Genomic DNA, 18,620 nt, shown 5'->3' with positions numbered 1-18,620 from the left:
ACAACCAAAATGTTAATTATATTATGCATTTTAAACCGTGTCTGTACAAATATTTGAGGAGTTTTCTCACCAAATTAATGCAATACCATTATTGAATTAAATTTATATCATTTTTTTTTGGAACATCAATGAATTTGCGAATGAGTTTGGGTGTTTTAGTGATTTATGTTTTGGTTGAGTTTCAGAAAGATAACTGCATACCTACTGTAAATAATTTAACTTTCGCTGCAAGAAATACTTATGATTTGCCGGATTTTTTTTTTAGGACAATTAAGTCACCACTGTGTGTTATATAAGGCCCCGGAGAAATTATCACTGCTATAAAGCAATTATAACTGATTTGAAAAATGTTGTCTTGTGAAACGTTTACAGTACCCTCAGTAAAAGATATAGCATTTGTATTGAATCCTATCTCAATCTATAAATTGTCACATTTCATGGTGGATCCTCTACAATTTCTATGAACTAGTATGAACCCACATTTTGTTCAATTTTAAACACTCCTCCCATTCCATCATTGGTTTGTAGGGAAAAGGTTTTTCTGCGCTCATTTATATTATACTGTATTTGCTCTATTAAAAATGTGTTTCTAATAAAAGCAAAATAAACAAAAAATTGTATTTTTTCTTGCTGCATCATAACACTATGACTTATTTGATTGCTTGTACTGCTAATAGAGCAAATACTGTACATGCTGTATTTTGTTAAAATTTAAACATGTGTTCCATTTTCACCCTGGCAAACATGCAGGCTTAAACTTTGGAGAAGGTAAACAATGCTTGTTTTGTCCCTTTACCCCCCATTATTAAATGGTACCACTCATCCATCATAGGGTCATTCCATAGTATCATTCATTATGGGGGGTAACAGGGTTCTTAGTTTGCACTTACAATGCATATGCTGCACTTTTGTTCATGTTTAAAATGTCATCCTATAAAACTGTCATGTTCATCTAAAACTGTCATGTTCATCATCCAAAAACTGTCATGTTCATCATCCAAAACTGTCATATTCATTGAAAACTGTCATGTTCATCACCCAAAACTGTCATGTCCATTTTCCAAAACTTTCATGTTCATCTAAAACTGTCATGTTCATCATCCAAAACTTTCATGTTCATCATCCAAAACTGTCATGTTCATCATCCAAAACTGTCATGTTCATCTAAAACTGTCATGTTCATCATCCAAAACTTTCATGTTCATCTAAAACTGTCATGTTCATCATCCAAAACTTTCATGTTCATCATCCAAAACTGTCATGTTCATCTAAAACTGTCATGTTCATCATCCAAAACTTTCATGTTCATCTAAAACTGTCATGTTTATCATCTATAACTGTCATGTTCATGTTCAGAACTGTCATGTTCTTCCAAAACTGTCATGTTCCTCCAAAACTGTCATGTTCCTCCAAAACTGTCATGTTCATCCAAAACTGTCATGTTCATCATCCGAAACTGTCATGTTTCATCATCCAAACTGTCATCTTTCTTCAAAACTGTCATGTCTATCATCCAAAACTGTCATGTTCATCATCCAAAATTGTAATGTTCCTCCAAAACTGTCATGTTCATCTTTCAAAACTGTCATGTTCATCATCCAAAACTGTCATGTTCATCATCCAAAACTGTCATGTTCATCATCCAGAACTGTCATGTTCTTCCAAAACTGTCATGTTCCTCCAAAACTGTCATGTTCCTCCAAAACTGTCATGTTCATCATCCAAATTGTCATGTTCTTCCAAAACGGTCATGTTCATCATCCAAAACTGTCATGTTCATCATCCAAAACTGTCATATTCATCATCCAAAACTGTCATGTTCATCATCCAAAACTGTCATAGTCATCATCTAAAACTGTCTTTGTTTTAATAATTGCATTTTACATGTTTATGTCACTTTTTCACCACATTTTTAACCTGTTGTTGGTATTGTCATATTTGGTGTAATTTATCTTGGATCATGACATTGATTGAGCCAAACAGACAAGATTTTGATTTTGATAATAATTCCTAATCAACATTTTTTGAGAGAAAACCCAATGGTCATGTTTCTATTTTTGTTTATTGTACTTACATTTACTTGTGATCTCAATATAATGATGTTTTAAACTCATTTTGCATTTATTGGCCACCGGATGGCCGGTCTCCAATAAACTTTCTTTCAATTGGTGACTGTTTTGATTTATTCAATAATTTATTTTCTTCATATTTATACATTGTCTAATCCAGTTGTCATTCCCATTCTGCACATGCCATATATCCATGCTTTGCATTAGCATGTATCTCAATGTATCTATAATTGTTTTGTATTTTGTAGTAATCTGTTGAATCAACTGGATAAATGCATTAAATTAAAAACCAGCAACTATTCAAAATTAACCATGGAATATGTGGTTTCCCATAGAAACCAGGAAATTTAAAATCACTCTCAAACAATAGCATTGTATTTTACCGGAATCACTCACAAACAATAGCATTGTATTTTACCGGAATCACTCACAAACAATAGCATTGTATTTTACCGGAATCACTCACAAACAATAGCATTGTAGTTTACCGGAATCACTCACAAACAATAGCATTGTATTTTACCGGAATCACTCACAAACAATAGCATTGTATTTTACCGGAATCACTCACAGACAATAGCATTGTATTTTACCGGAATCACTCACAAACAATAGCATTGTATTTTACCGGAATCACTCACAAACAATAGCATTGTATTTTACCGGAATCACTCACAAACAATAGCATTGTATTTTACCGGAATCACTCACAGACAATAGCATTGTATTTTACCGGAATCACTCACAGACAATAGCATTGTATTTTACCGGAATCACTCACAAACAATAGCATTGTATTTTACCGGAATCACTCACAAACAATAGCATTGTATTTTACCGGAATCACTCACAGACAATAGCATTGTATTTTACCGGAATCACTCACAGACAATAGCATTGTATTTTACCGGAATCACTCACAGACAATAGCATTGTATTTTACCGGAATCACTCACAGACAATAGCATGGTATTTTACCGGAATCACTCACAGACAATAGCATTGTATTTTACCGGAATCACTCACAGACAATAGCATTGTATTTTACCGGAATCACTCACAGACAATAGCATTGTATTTTACCGGAATCACTCACAAACAATAGCATTGTACTTTTGTAGTTCATTTATGCCTTTCCTAATTGGATGTTGCTTTTCTGCTTTTGTTCTTTCCACTTACAGTAAAGGTCACCACTCTGCTAATTCCCAAGCTAAAGAGGTATTTTTGTTCATTTCTTCTGCTTGCTTTCTTTACACAGCTTTGCTATGTGCGTTGAAATGTATGACTGAGTGGAAGTGAGCTTACAAGAAACAAACTCATTATCATACTCATTATAATATGGGTCATCTTGTTTCCGATTGGCTCTTTCACAGATGTACATTACATGTAAACTGACTGACCAATCAAATTCTCAGTATGGTGTTGAGTGAGTTGATTGGTTGTCCACACTTGTGTGATTCACTGGATATATTCACTCCATGAGCATCAAGGAAGAAAAAATAGTAATATTCCTAATGAATATATAATTTTATATTACCTAAGATACCTGCCATTTTAAAATCCTAAGCCTTTTCACTGTCCACTCAGAATTTGTTTTTAATAAAAAAAAAAAAAAAAAAATACAAGCTGATTTTGTTGCTATAGCAACTGATAATGTGTGTAAGTTCTTCCCTCTTGTGTTGGCCTTGATATAATATTTTCAGTTTAACACAAGTTGCTAATTTGAAAAGGTTGCTGAAAACTGTTCTTCCTGATTATCTGTCACCAAGTTTACATTTTGTACTTTTTATGAAAAACTGTTAACCATATTCTATTATTGACTTCTTGAAAATGAAAATAGGTAACTTGGTGGGCTTCTTTAGATTTGGTCATTACATGACATTATTTTTAAACTACTTCTATACTGCTTCCAGACATCACTGATAGCGGAGTTATATCAGCCAGCCGACAGACGTCCTGTTATCAATTTTAACAAAACAATTTTTGCATTTATCAACAGCTGACTACTAAGGGAGACAACACTGTAAAGAAGAGCGGTTCCAAAAGCAACGCATTCTTGCCAAAACGTAATCATCCACTAAATGATAACACGCTGGATAATAAAGATACTCCCACATTGATACAGCAGTCAAGTTCTAAAAAGCTGACTCCAGTGAGTTACCAACCGATGAATGGCCTCAAGTCACGAACGTCTGTAGCACCGCCATCGACTGGAAGTAAAAAGTCAATGCTACCAAAGCCAAAATCATATCAGTTTTGAGATGATTTCTGAAAGATTGGTATTTGCAATTACAGTATTTGTATTTCATTGTAATACCCACAATGCAACAGTAGTACACATTTGTGTATTTAACTGCATTGCGAATTAGCTTGGCTGTTCAAGAATATGATGACTTGATGTCATCTAGAGGTAGACAATACGTCTCTCGTTTTTGTTACTTAGGCTACCTTGCTCGTACAGTGACAGAGAGAGATCCATGTTAGATATGATGGTTGCTAGCAGCTAGTCAACACAAGATTCAATCTCTAAAACCAGATCCAATCTCTAACGGCTAAAACCAGATTCAGTCTCTAACTGGGTAAATCTAGATCCAATCTCTAACTGGTTAAAACCAGATTCAATCTCTAACTCAGACAGTATGCTATCGCATCAACCTCTGCTGCACATCGGTCGATACTCCTGTCTTTGTGCATACTTTTTGGTATCCTCATAATAACCTCATATCAATATCACCTACTCATGGAAGCTTTCAGTTCGGCTGTGTTTTTGCAAAAGGAAATTTGAGTGCTTGCCAATACTTTTATATCAACATTAATGGCCATCGAAGGGAACTTATAGGTTTTATAATCATTTACATTTATAAGTACAATGTAGTTATTACTGTTTGTCTTTTTTGGTGATTCTGCAATGTCCAGAGATGTGTTTGGTCGATTGATTGATATGCAGATTACCCATCAACTTTTTTCCCACCAGTTCATCACAAAATAGTCCTGTTTATAGTCTGCACTTTCCTCCAGATGATTGGGACAAAAATAGCAACATTTTTAATTAAAAACTTAAAATTGACTTAAATTTTGTCTGTTGGCTCCAAAATTAGGGTTCATTTTCAGAAATAATAAAGATTACAAGAAAAGTGCAGACAAATTTGTGCGATAAAGTCTGGTGGTGAAAAGATTGATGCAATTTCCCACCTCATTTGTTATAACCTATTGTGTCTTGTTATTCATTGGTTACTGGATTTGTACAAACAAAAAGCAAACATCCGTGAAAATGAAATTTGACATGTTATAGTAGACTGGCCACAGTCGGGGCAATTTTTTCAAACATAGGTGTAATTTTGAATTAAAAAAAATATATGTTATCGTGATCACGCTAAAAAGGCCAAATTGACAATTATATTTTTTTTGTAAAACAAAAAAGAAGTCCCGACTTTGCCAGTCTAATGTTATAGTTACTGTGTGCATATTCTAGCTCTCAGAATTCATTGATGTATCACAAGCCACTAGAACAATCACCAATTCTGTGAAGTCAAATGCAGATCAGAGAAACTTTTAAATGATAATGTATTTATAAATAGATAAAAACAAATTTATTATAATTTCCCTTTCTTTATCAAGTCTGAACAAATGGTGACTCAGTGTGTGTGATAGATTTCTGAATCTGTTACCAGCGAGAGACCATTATAAAAAAAACTTACTGAATTAATATGTATAAATCTGATTTTCAAAATTTAAAATTTTTATAATATCTACATTTTATGTTTGTAAAAGTTCTATGCTGATTTGTTTCTTGCCAAACAATGTTTGTCAAAAATGTTTAAAGCGCGGTGGTTGTCGCGCAGCTATGAGTCCCATATCGAACAGGACGCGGCATGACGACTGCCACCCTTTAACTTCAATGCTGGTACAGTGATTCTTGGTGCAATATTTTTTGTTTTCTTTATTTTCAATGTTAATTTAGGACCAAACACAGAAATTGATGTCGCATATATGAATATTTTTAACAACATTTTTGATGAAAACAAGTTGGCTTGAAATGGAACAGTTGATTATTTGCATGATATACTGACAGTGACTGGTATTGTCATTGCAATATATATATAAATTAAGTTTGTAAACTGATTTAAAATGTAAAAACATTTCCTAAATTTGAGAACTGGACAGCACAAGATTATATATATTAGATTTGGCATTTTGAAAAAAAAAAAAAATTGCCTTTCCCAGCGATAAAATGTACATGTTAACTGCTCACCTTTCTGCACATGACCATAGAGGGCACTGTCACACAGCAATGTTGTGGGCAATAGTACCATCTGCTCTGTAGATTTTCTTCTTATTGCAGGATCCCATGTTTTGTGTGAAATTTAATGTAAAATCAGGACAAACATAATTTTGGGGTATTTTCACACCCAAGAATGTGCTATACACATTTGATGATATTCAATTCTGATATTGAGCTATACAAAAAGAAATTCAAAACGTTTAATTTTTTTGGTCCGTGTGTCTTTCTCGCATTATGCAAGATCTCGCAATGAACAGAAAATCACCTATTGAAAACATTTTTTGCACATGACATAATGGGCAGTGTTACAACAATCTTGTGGGCAATAATTACTGTGGAATACTTTATTTTCGCTTGAAATTAATTTTCGCTGAAGGAATGATTCAGTGAAAATAAAATCCAACAAACATACCTTTTTACCTATCTTTTACATTCAACTCGCCAAAAATCAGTGAAAATAAATTCCATATAACACACAAGTCATTTCAGCAGAAATTAATTCCAGCGATTTTACAGTATCTCTTATGTTTGAAGCACACATCGAGTACAGTGCTAACTACTCAATAAATACATCCAAAAATAATTTCTATAATTTCTTAAAAACTAAACAAGGATTATGCAATAGAGGACAAAAAATGGGTATTATTGCCATAGCAACAGAATATTGCCAATGCTTAATTATTTACATTTATTCAAAACACCAACATCATAAATACTGATTTCAAAATATGTCAATCATTAAAAAAAAAGTCAATAAATAGTACCAGAGGTACATTACTTGGGGTTTGTAACAACGGTGACATGATACCAAGATCCCATCACAATCTCACTCTCGCATAAGCGTTCCAACTCAGAAAAATGCGAATGCGCATGCCCGAGGTAACTAGGATACTGGGATGTCCAGGTGGATCAAAATAGCTGCCCACGATATGACGGATTACGAGAACTATATTTTTTGTACATTTTCGATGTATTACATTTTTCACTACGATAGTGACAAGAAAAGTTTTATTTTTTCATTACAAACCTTGAACATTGATATATGTCATGTCAGAAGGTCGTAGCCTCAGTCTCGCTATCTACGAGAAGAGACTTGAATGGAATCTTGACATGATGTCACCATACAGTACTATGCGAGTTGCAAACCCCAAGTAATGTACCTCTGATAGTACATATTTTGCAACTGTATTGTTAGAAGCTGAAAAAAGAAGAGAATGCTTGAGTACATTGTTTCTAATTTAATGACTGGTTTAATGTTTATGAATGTAAAATATATAAAATTACAATGTGTAATACATGCCTACAAGAGATTTTTTCTTATAACTATTTTTTGAAATGTTTAGAGTAACAATCATGTTTTCTATATTTGTTTAATAATATATAATGTGGCTTGAATTTAAGAGGTGGGAGAGTCAAAGGCTGTTTCTTCTACTAGTATGTGGCGAACATCAATTTTCAAAGTTGAAACAAATGTTTCTTTTACGTTTTCAGTCAGTTAAAAATATTCTTTTGTGTTTGAGGGTAAGTTACAATTCTACATGGAAGATCTGATATTTTTACGATTTGTTTTTTGGCAAACTTTAAGAACACGCCTTAGCATGCCTCACCTTTGAACTTTGTAGCTTACCATATTTGGTAATTTCCATGTGTTGCTAGTGCTCTATTCCCCTATCAAGTAATGCTAGTTTGTGTAGTGCTAAAGTATCACATATGGCTATTCCGTTTTATATCTGCCTCTCCCGTTTACAGAAATTTCATGGCATTATTTATTTACATCGCATCTCATTAATTTAAAACACAGTGGTCGCGTAGCGTGTGTTCGAATTTCATGTAAATAAACAATGTATTTTACACACGTTGTATACGTCACTATGAGTCCAATATAGAACAGGACGCGGCACGACGACTGCCGTCCTTTAAGTACCCTATAATAGAACGCAATGTTCAATTTATTATGCACTAATGCCTGGATACATTGCTAGTACTCTTTAACCAAAACTGTTATTATTTGAAAATGTTGTCGATGCGAGTATTGCCAATCACTTATAATCGGAAATTCCTCGCATACAGCTTTCATGCTGGCCAAGGAACAGAGTATTTTCCTCTTTGACATATGGTGTGCATTTGCATAGGTAATAAGATATTACTAGCATTATATCTAGGCATTTATGTATAACACTGAACAATTCCCTGCTAATGACAGTGACTGGTTGGCCACATGTATATTTCCTTTTGCCTAGAGTTGAATGCACTCCTGCATATATACTTCAATTATTTTTTATTACTGTGGAGTAATTTATTTTTGCTGGAATTAATTTTTGCTGAAAAGACTTTTTGGGCGTTTTGTGTTGAATTTATTTTCACTGATTTTTGTGAGCTAAATATAGGAAAGAAAGTATATTTGCTGGATTTTATTTGCACGGAATCATCCCTTCAGCGAAAATAAAGTATTCTACAGTATGTCTGTAACCAAGGATTTTTCTCACTTTAGATAATGTCTGTAATACAGGGGATGGACACGATCATGGGAATGACTCCTCACAATGTTTGTCTGTACACACACAACTCCTGAAATTATGCTACCTACTGTATAGTGTAATAAACACTGGATATATTCATATTCTCTGTTATTAATGAACTCCATGGATCCAGCGTACCCGACCACTACCAGTTTGCGAACACCAATATTGAAACATGTTTTAAAGCATAGATCTATACTGCCAATGTTTTTTTGATTATCTGCATGAACTGTTTACTTTGCTCATTACAGAAATTAAAAGCTATTTAATAGTAGTATTATGTGTTGATTTAGTATGGTCTATTAATATGTGAAATATAATTGCCTTTAGTTTTCAGCAAATATCGCCCTCTAGAGCCCAATATTTGTATGAATCCTCGGGGGCGGAGCTACGTCACAGGACGTTCCACGTTGCTACGACGCGCATCACTGTACATGCATTTCTATGGGCTCTGTGCGCGCTGCTGTGGAATGCCGGTCGAGCCGGTGAAAATTTGAAAAAACAACACAAACTCAACTTTGAAGTAATCCCGAACAACCAAATTTATATATGTTACACACGTAGGGCTAATCTTGTTACACTGTTCAGAGGAGTCTCAACAGTCATCCCAAAGTACCATTTTCTGCGAGTTTTGGGCCTTTGTTTTCACCGCCGCGGGTTGCCAGGCGGTGAAAATGCCCGGATGTCCGCGCCCGAGGATTGACTAACCAATATTTGCCACTGAGGGCAGTATTGCAATTTCTGCATTTATGAAGTTGTCCCTGGATCAGCTGAACTAGTTATAACAGATACATGACAATTTAACCAAAATAGAAGCGTTATAAAGACTGCACATAATTTCTGATCGTTATTGTTTTGTGTTTGGTTCATCTAATCCAAAAAAATGCATCATTTTGCTGGGCATTCACAAATATAGTGAACACAGGAACATAATATGGCGTACTGTATGAACACTTTACATAATACCTTTGCAATGAGTTTCATTGAATATTCATTTCGGTGGTCATGGTAACACCATTAATCAAAGCAGTGTTTGCATTGTCAACAAAATTCAGACAACATGATGATTAACATTGGACAGAAATTTGACAGCATCTTATCACATATGTCAACAAATAATTAAACTCTGTCGTGAATGGTTACTTATTGATGGCCGTCACTATTTGACGTTCCTGCAATTTGATTGGTACAGACAAAAAATCGTCTAGGGGGAAAGTGAAAAACTACATCGTTCTGTCAGGAGTGTATTGGGTTTGGAGCATCGCAAAAGGCGCAACTCACGTGACCTTGTCATGCAAAATGAGACTCTACTCTCATAAATGTACGTTTGAGATCTCAAATGTATGTGCACAAATTTAGTTTTGAATTCAGTTTCAATACCCAACCATACACATGTAAAAAAAATTACATGCTTCAGTAACCCAACATTTGATTAGCCAAAAGCATGCAAGAGAAACAGTTGACACGTTTTTTTGTTGTCTTTTTTTTGGACCAAAATGGCAGTAAGATTGAATTTCAATAATTCCAAAAATAATATGTAACATCACATGTTATACTATAATCTACTGCTAGTTGTCAATCAAGACTAAAGTGGCAGTGAGAAACAAGTTGATAATACTGACTGCTATCTGTGACTGAAGTGGCTGGTAGTTGTCAATCAAGACTAAAGTGGCAGTGAGAAACAAGTTGATAATACTGACTGCTATCTGTGACTGAAGTGGCTGCTAGTTGTCAATCAAGACTAAAGTGGCAGTGAGAAACAAGTTGATAATACTGACTGCTATCTGTAACTGAAGTGGCTGGTAGTTGTCAATCAAGACTAAAGTGGCAGCGAGTAACAAGTTGATAATACTGACTGCTATCTGTGACTGAAGTGGCTGGTAGTTGTCAATCAAGACTAAAGTGGCAGCGAGTAACAAGTTGATAATACTGACTGCTATCTGTGACTGAAGTGGCTGGTAGTTGTCAATCAAGACTAAAGTGGCAGTGAGAAACAAGTTGATAATACTGACTACTATCTGTGACTGAAGTGGCTGGTAGTTGTCAATCAAGACTAAAGTGGCAGTGAGAAACAAGTTGATAATACTGACTACTATCTGTGACTGAAGTGGCTGGTAGTTGTCAATCAAGACTAAAGTGGCAGTGAGTAACAAGTTGATAATACTGACTACTATCTGTGACTGAAGTGGCTGCTAGTTGTCAATCAAGACTAAAGTGGCAGTGAGAAACAAGTTGATAATACTGACTGCTATCTGTGACTGAAGTGGCTGCTAGTTGTCAATCAAGACTAAAGTGGCAGTGAGAAACAAGTTGATAATACTGACTGCTATCTGTGACTGAAGTGGCTGCTAGTTGTCAATCAAGACTAAAGTGGCAGCGAGAAACAAGTTGATAATACTGACTACTATCTGTGACTGAAGTGGCTGCTAGTTGTCAATCAAGACTAAAGTGGCAGTGAGAAACAAGTTGATAATACTGACTGCTATCTGTGACTGAAGTGGCTGGTAGTTGTCAATCAAGACTAAAGTGGCAGTGAGTAACAAGTTGATAATACTGACTACTATCTGTGACTGAAGTGGCTGCTAGTTGTCAATCAAGACTAAAGTGGCAGTGAGAAACAAGTTGATAATACTGACTGCTATCTGTGACTGAAGTGGCTGGTAGTTGTCAATCAAGACTAAAGTGGCAGTGAGTAACAAGTTGATAATACTGACTGCTATCTGTGACTGAAGTGGCTGGTAGTTGTCAATCAAGACTAAAGTGGCAGTGAGTAACAAGTTGATAATACTGACTGCTATCTGTGACTGAAGTGGCTGGTAGTTGTCAATCAAGACTAAAGTGGCAGTGAGAAACAAGTTGATAATACTGACTGCTATCTGTGACTGAAGTGGCTGGTAGTTGTCAATCAAGACTAAAGTGGCAGTGAGTAACAAGTTGATAATACTGACTGCTATCTGTGACTGAAGTGGCTGGTAGTTGTCAATCAAGACTAAAGTGGCAGTGAGAAACAAGTTGATAATACTGACTACTATCTGTGACTGAAGTGGCTGCTAGTTGTCAATCAAGACTAAAGTGGCAGTGAGTAACAAGTTGATAATACTGACTACTATCTGTGACTGAAGTGGCTGCTAGTTGTCAATCAAGACTAAAGTGGCAGTGAGAAACAAGTTGATAATACTGACTGCTATCTGTGACTGAAGTGGCTGGTAGTTGTCAATCAAGACTAAAGTGGCAGCGAGTAACAAGTTGATAATACTGACTGCTATCTGTGACTGAAGTGGCTGGTAGTTGTCAATCAAGACTAAAGTGGCAGTGAGAAACAAGTTGATAATACTGACTGCTATCTGTGACTGAAGTGGCTGCTAGTTGTCAATCAAGACTAAAGTGGCAGTGAGTAACAAGTTGATAATACTGACTACTATCTGTGACTGAAGTGGCTGCTAGTTGTCAATCAAGACTAAAGTGGCAGTGAGAAGCAAGTTGATAATACTGACTGCTATCTGTGACTGAAGTGGCTGGTAGTTGTCAATCAAGACTAAAGTGGCAGCGAGTAACAAGTTGATAATACTGACTGCTATCTGTGACTGAAGTGGCTGGTAGTTGTCAATCAAGACTAAAGTGGCAGTGAGAAACAAGTTGATAATACTGACTGCTATCTGTGACTGAAGTGGCTGGTAGTTGTCAATCAAGACTAAAGTGGCAGCGAGTAACAAGTTGATAACACTGACTACTATCTGTGACTGAAGTGGCTGGTAGTTGTCAATCAAGACTAAAGTGGCAGCGAGTAACAAGTTGATAATACTGACTGCTATCTGTGACTGAAGTGGCTGGTAGTTGTCAATCAAGACTAAAGTGGCAGCGAGTAACAAGTTGATAATACTGACTGCTATCTGTGACTGAAGTGGCTGCTAGTTGTCAATCAAGACTAAAGTGGCAGTGAAAAACAAGTTGATAATACTGACTGCTATCTGTGACTGAAGTGGCTGCTAGTTGTCAATCAAGACTAAAGTGGCAGCGAGTAACAAGTTGATAATACTGACTACTATCTGTGACTGAAGTGGCTGGTAGTTGTCAATCAAGACTAAAGTGGCAGTGAGAAACAAGTTGATAATACTGACTGCTATCTGTGACTGAAGTGGCTGGTAGTTGTCAATCAAGACTAAAGTGGCAGCGAGTAACAAGTTGATAATACTGACTGCTATCTGTGACTGAAGTGGCTGGTAGTTGTCAATCAAGACTAAAGTGGCAGTGAGAAACAAGTTGATAATACTGACTGCTATCTGTGACTGAAGTGGCTGCTAGTTGTCAATCAAGACTAAAGTGGCAGTGAGTAACAAGTTGATAATACTGACTACTATCTGTGACTGAAGTGGCTGGTAGTTGTCAATCAAGACTAAAGTGGCAGTGAGTAACAAGTTGATAATACTGACTGCTATCTGTGACTGAAGTGGCTGGTAGTTGTCAATCAAGACTAAAGTGGCAGTGAGTAACAAGTTGATAATACTGACTGCTATCTGTGACTGAAGTGGCTGGTAGTTGTCAATCAAGACTAAAGTGGCAGTGAGTAACAAGTTGATAATACTGACTGCTATCTGTGACTGAAGTGGCTGGTAGTTGTCAATCAAGACTAAAGTGGCAGCGAGTAACAAGTTGATAATACTGACTGCTATCTGTGACTGAAGTGGCTGGTAGTTGTCAATCAAGACTAAAGTGGCAGTGAGAAACAAGTTGATAATACTGACTGCTATCTGTGACTGAAGTGGCTGGTAGTTGTCAATCAAGACTAAAGTGGCAGTGAGTAACAAGTTGATAATACTGACTGCTATCTGTGACTGAAGTGGCTGGTAGTTGTCAATCAAGACTAAAGTGGCAGTGAGAAACAAGTTGATAATACTGACTGCTATCTGTGACTGAAGTGGCTGCTAGTTGTCAATCAAGACTAAAGTGGCAGTGAGTAACAAGTTGATAATACTGACTACTATCTGTGACTGAAGTGGCTGGTAGTTGTCAATCAAGACTAAAGTGGCAGTTAGAAACAAGTTGATAATACTGACTGCTATCTGTGACTGAAGTGGCTGGTAGTTGTCAATCAAGACTAAAGTGGCAGTGAGAAACAAGTTGATAATACTGACTGCTATCTGTGACTGAAGTGGCTGCTAGTTGTCAATCAAGACTAAAGTGGCAGCGAGTAACAAGTTGATAATACTGACTGCTATCTGTGACTGAAGTGGCTGCTAGTTGTCAATCAAGACTAAAGTGGCAGTGAGTAACAAGTTGATAATACTGACTACTATCTATGACTGAAGTGGCTGGTAGTTGTCAATCAAGACTAAAGTGGCAGTGAGTAACAAGTTGATAATACTGACTGCTATCTGTGACTGAAGTGGCTGGTAGATGTCAATCAAGACTAAAGTGGCAGTGAGTAACAAGTTGATAATACTGACTGCTATCTGTGACTGAAGTGGCTGGTAGTTGTCAATCAAGACTAAAGTGGCAGCGAGTAACAAGTTGATAATACTGACTGCTATCTGTGACTGAAGTGGCTGGTAGTTGTCAATCAAGACTAAAGTGGCAGTGAGTAACAAGTTGATAATACTGACTGCTATCTGTGACTGAAGTGGCTGGTAGTTGTCAATCAAGACTAAAGTGGCAGCGAGTAACAAGTTGATAATACTGTCTGCTATCTGTGACTGAAGTGGCTGGTAGTTGTCAATCAAGACTAAAGTGGCAGCGAGTAACAAGTTGATAATACTGACTGCTATCTGTGACTGAAGTGGCTGGTAGTTGTCAATCAAGACTAAAGTGGCAGTGAGTAACAAGTTGATAATACTGACTGCTATCTGTGACTGAAGTGGCTGCTAGTTGTCAATCAAGACTAAAGTGGCAGTGAGTAACAAGTTGATAATACTGACTGCTATCTGTGACTGAAGTGGCTGCTAGTTGTCAATCAAGACTAAAGTGGCAGCGAGTAACAAGTTGATAATACTGACTGCTATCTGTGACTGAAGTGGCTGCTAGTTGTCAATCAAGACTAAAGTGGCAGCGAGTAACAAGTTGATAATACTGACTGCTATCTGTGACTGAAGTGGCTGGTAGTTGTCAATCAAGACTAAAGTGGCAATGAGTAACAAGTTGATAATACTGACTGCTATCTGTGACTGAAGTGGCTGGTAGTTGTCAATCAAGACTAAAGTGGCAGCGAGTAACAAGTTGATAATACTGACTGCTATCTGTGACTGAAGTGGCTGGTAGTTGTCAATCAAGACTAAAGTGGCAGTGAGTAACAAGTTGATAATACTGACTGCTATCTGTGCCTGAAGTGGCTGGTAGTTGTCAATCAAGACTAAAGTGGCAGTGAGTAACAAGTTGATAATACTGACTGCTATCTGTGACTGAAGTGGCTGGTAGTTGTCAATCAAGACTAAAGTGGCAGTGAGAAACAAGTTGATAATACTGACTGCTATCTGTGACTGAAGTGGCTGGTAGTTGTCAATCAAGACTAAAGTGGCAGTGAGTAACAAGTTGATAATACTGACTGCTATCTGTGACTGAAGTGGCTGGTAGTTGTCAATCAAGACTAAAGTGGCAGTGAGAAACAAGTTGATAATACTGACTACTATCTGTGACTGAAGTGGCTGCTAGTTGTCAATCAAGACTAAAGTGGCAGTGAGTAACAAGTTGATAATACTGACTACTATCTGTGACTGAAGTGGCTGCTAGTTGTCAATCAAGACTAAAGTGGCAGTGAGAAACAAGTTGATAATACTGACTGCTATCTGTGACTGAAGTGGCTGGTAGTTGTCAATCAAGACTAAAGTGGCAGCGAGTAACAAATTGATAATACTGACTGCTATCTGTGACTGAAGTGGCTGGTAGTTGTCAATCAAGACTAAAGTGGCAGTGAGAAACAAGTTGATAATACTGACTGCTATCTGTGACTGAAGTGGCTGCTAGTTGTCAATCAAGACTAAAGTGGCAGTGAGTAACAAGTTGATAATACTGACTACTATCTGTGACTGAAGTGGCTGGTAGTTGTCAATCAAGACTAAAGTGGCAGTGAGTAACAAGTTGATAATACTGTCTGCTATCTGTGACTGAAGTGGCTGGTAGTTGTCAATCAAGACTAAAGTGGCAGCGAGTAACAAGTTGATAATACTGACTGCTATCTGTGACTGAAGTGGCTGGTAGTTGTCAATCAAGACTAAAGTGGCAGTGAGTAAGAAGTTGATAATACTGACTGCTATCTGTGACTGATGTGGCTGGTAGTTGTCAATCAAGACTAAAGTGGCAGCGAGTAACAAGTTGATAATACTGACTGCTATCTGTGACTGAAGTGGCTGGTAGTTGTCAATCAAGACTAAAGTGGCAGTGAGTAACAAGTTGATAATACTGACTGCTATCTGTGACTGAAGTGGCTGGTAGTTGTCAATCAAGACTAAAGTGGCAGTGAGTAACAAGTTGATAATACTGACTGCTATCTGTGACTGAAGTGGCTGGTAGTTGTCAATCAAGACTAAAGTGGCAGTGAGAAACAAGTTGATAATACTGACTGCTATCTGTGACTGAAGTGGCTGGTAGTTGTCAATCAAGACTAAAGTGGCAGTGAGTAACAAGTTGATAATACTGACTGCTATCTGTGACTGAAGTGGCTGGTAGTTGTCAATCAAGACTAAAGTGGCAGTGAGAAACAAGTTGATAATACTGACTACTATCTGTGACTGAAGTGGCTGCTAGTTGTCAATCAAGACTAAAGTGGCAGTGAGTAACAAGTTGATAATACTGACTACTATCTGTGACTGAAGTGGCTGCTAGTTGTCAATCAAGACTAAAGTGGCAGTGAGAAACAAGTTGATAATACTGACTGCTATCTGTGACTGAAGTGGCTGGTAGTTGTCAATCAAGACTAAAGTGGCAGCGAGTAACAAGTTGATAATACTGACTGCTATCTGTGACTGAAGTGGCTGGTAGTTGTCAATCAAGACTAAAGTGGCAGTGAGAAACAAGTTGATAATACTGACTGCTATCTGTGACTGAAGTGGCTGCTAGTTGTCAATCAAGACTAAAGTGGCAGTGAGTAACAAGTTGATAATACTGACTACTATCTGTGACTGAAGTGGCTGCTAGTTGTCAATCAAGACTAAAGTGGCAGTGAGAAGCAAGTTGATAATACTGACTGCTATCTGTGACTGAAGTGGCTGGTAGTTGTCAATCAAGACTAAAGTGGCAGCGAGTAACAAGTTGATAATACTGACTGCTATCTGTGACTGAAGTGGCTGGTAGTTGTCAATCAAGACTAAAGTGGCAGTGAGAAACAAGTTGATAATACTGACTGCTATCTGTGACTGAAGTGGCTGGTAGTTGTCAATCAAGACTAAAGTGGCAGCGAGTAACAAGTTGATAACACTGACTACTATCTGTGACTGAAGTGGCTGGTAGTTGTCAATCAAGACTAAAGTGGCAGCGAGTAACAAGTTGATAATACTGACTGCTATCTGTGACTGAAGTGGCTGGTAGTTGTCAATCAAGACTAAAGTGGCAGCGAGTAACAAGTTGATAATACTGACTGCTATCTGTGACTGAAGTGGCTGCTAGTTGTCAATCAAGACTAAAGTGGCAGTGAAAAACAAGTTGATAATACTGACTGCTATCTGTGACTGAAGTGGCTGCTAGTTGTCAATCAAGACTAAAGTGGCAGCGAGTAACAAGTTGATAATACTGACTACTATCTGTGACTGAAGTGGCTGGTAGTTGTCAATCAAGACTAAAGTGGCAGTGAGAAACAAGTTGATAATACTGACTGCTATCTGTGACTGAAGTGGCTGGTAGTTGTCAATCAAGACTAAAGTGGCAGCGAGTAACAAGTTGATAATACTGACTGCTATCTGTGACTGAAGTGGCTGGTAGTTGTCAATCAAGACTAAAGTGGCAGTGAGAAACAAGTTGATAATACTGACTGCTATCTGTGACTGAAGTGGCTGCTAGTTGTCAATCAAGACTAAAGTGGCAGTGAGTAACAAGTTGATAATACTGACTACTATCTGTGACTGAAGTGGCTGGTAGTTGTCAATCAAGACTAAAGTGGCAGTGAGTAACAAGTTGATAATACTGACTGCTATCTGTGACTGAAGTGGCTGGTAGTTGTCAATCAAGACTAAAGTGGCAGTGAGTAACAAGTTGATAATACTGACTGCTATCTGTGACTGAAGTGGCTGGTAGTTGTCAATCAAGACTAAAGTGGCAGTGAGAAACAAGTTGATAATACTGACTGCTATCTGTGACTGAAGTGGCTGGTAGTTGTCAATCAAGACTAAAGTGGCAGCGAGTAACAAGTTGATAATACTGACTGCTATCTGTGACTGAAGTGGCTGGTAGTTGTCAATCAAGACTAAAGTGGCAGTGAGAAACAAGTTGATAATACTGACTGCTATCTGTGACTGAAGTGGCTGGTAGTTGTCAATCAAGACTAAAGTGGCAGTGAGTAACAAGTTGATAATACTGACTGCTATCTGTGACTGAAGTGGCTGGTAGTTGTCAATCAAGACTAAAGTGGCAGTGAGAAACAAGTTGATAATACTGACTGCTATCTGTGACTGAAGTGGCTGCTAGTTGTCAATCAAGACTAAAGTGGCAGTGAGTAACAAGTTGATAATACTGACTACTATCTGTGACTGAAGTGGCTGGTAGTTGTCAATCAAGACTAAAGTGGCAGTTAGAAACAAGTTGATAATACTGACTGCTATCTGTGACTGA

At 37.2% G+C, this 18,620-nt stretch overlaps 1 protein-coding gene across 4 annotated transcripts in view; it reads left to right on the top strand.

Annotated features, from left to right (window-relative positions):
* Positions 1 to 9,144, top strand: part of LOC100371016 (uncharacterized) — a 35,608-nt gene extending 26,464 nt beyond the window's left edge. For 2 of the 4 annotated variants that reach the window (XM_085493860.1, XM_085493861.1), the window contains 3 exons: positions 751 to 768; positions 3,251 to 3,287; positions 4,069 to 9,144. In XM_085493860.1, coding sequence (XP_085349986.1) covers positions 751 to 768; positions 3,251 to 3,287; positions 4,069 to 4,329 — 316 coding nt within the window. In that variant the 3' untranslated portion in view covers positions 4,330 to 9,144. The remainder of the gene's footprint in view (positions 1 to 750; positions 769 to 3,250; positions 3,288 to 4,068) is intronic. The other 2 variants (XM_085493862.1, XM_085493863.1) reach the window with 2 other exon arrangements.
* The last annotated feature ends 9,476 nt before the right edge of the window (positions 9,145 to 18,620 follow it).

Source organism: Saccoglossus kowalevskii, chromosome 19 (genome assembly GCF_978046115.1).
Source record: "Saccoglossus kowalevskii chromosome 19, keSacKowa6.1, whole genome shotgun sequence".
Classification (NCBI taxonomy): Eukaryota; Metazoa; Hemichordata; class Enteropneusta; family Harrimaniidae; genus Saccoglossus; species Saccoglossus kowalevskii.
The sequence above is the reverse complement of the archived record's forward strand: the minus strand, read 5'-3'. Positions and strand labels throughout refer to the sequence as shown.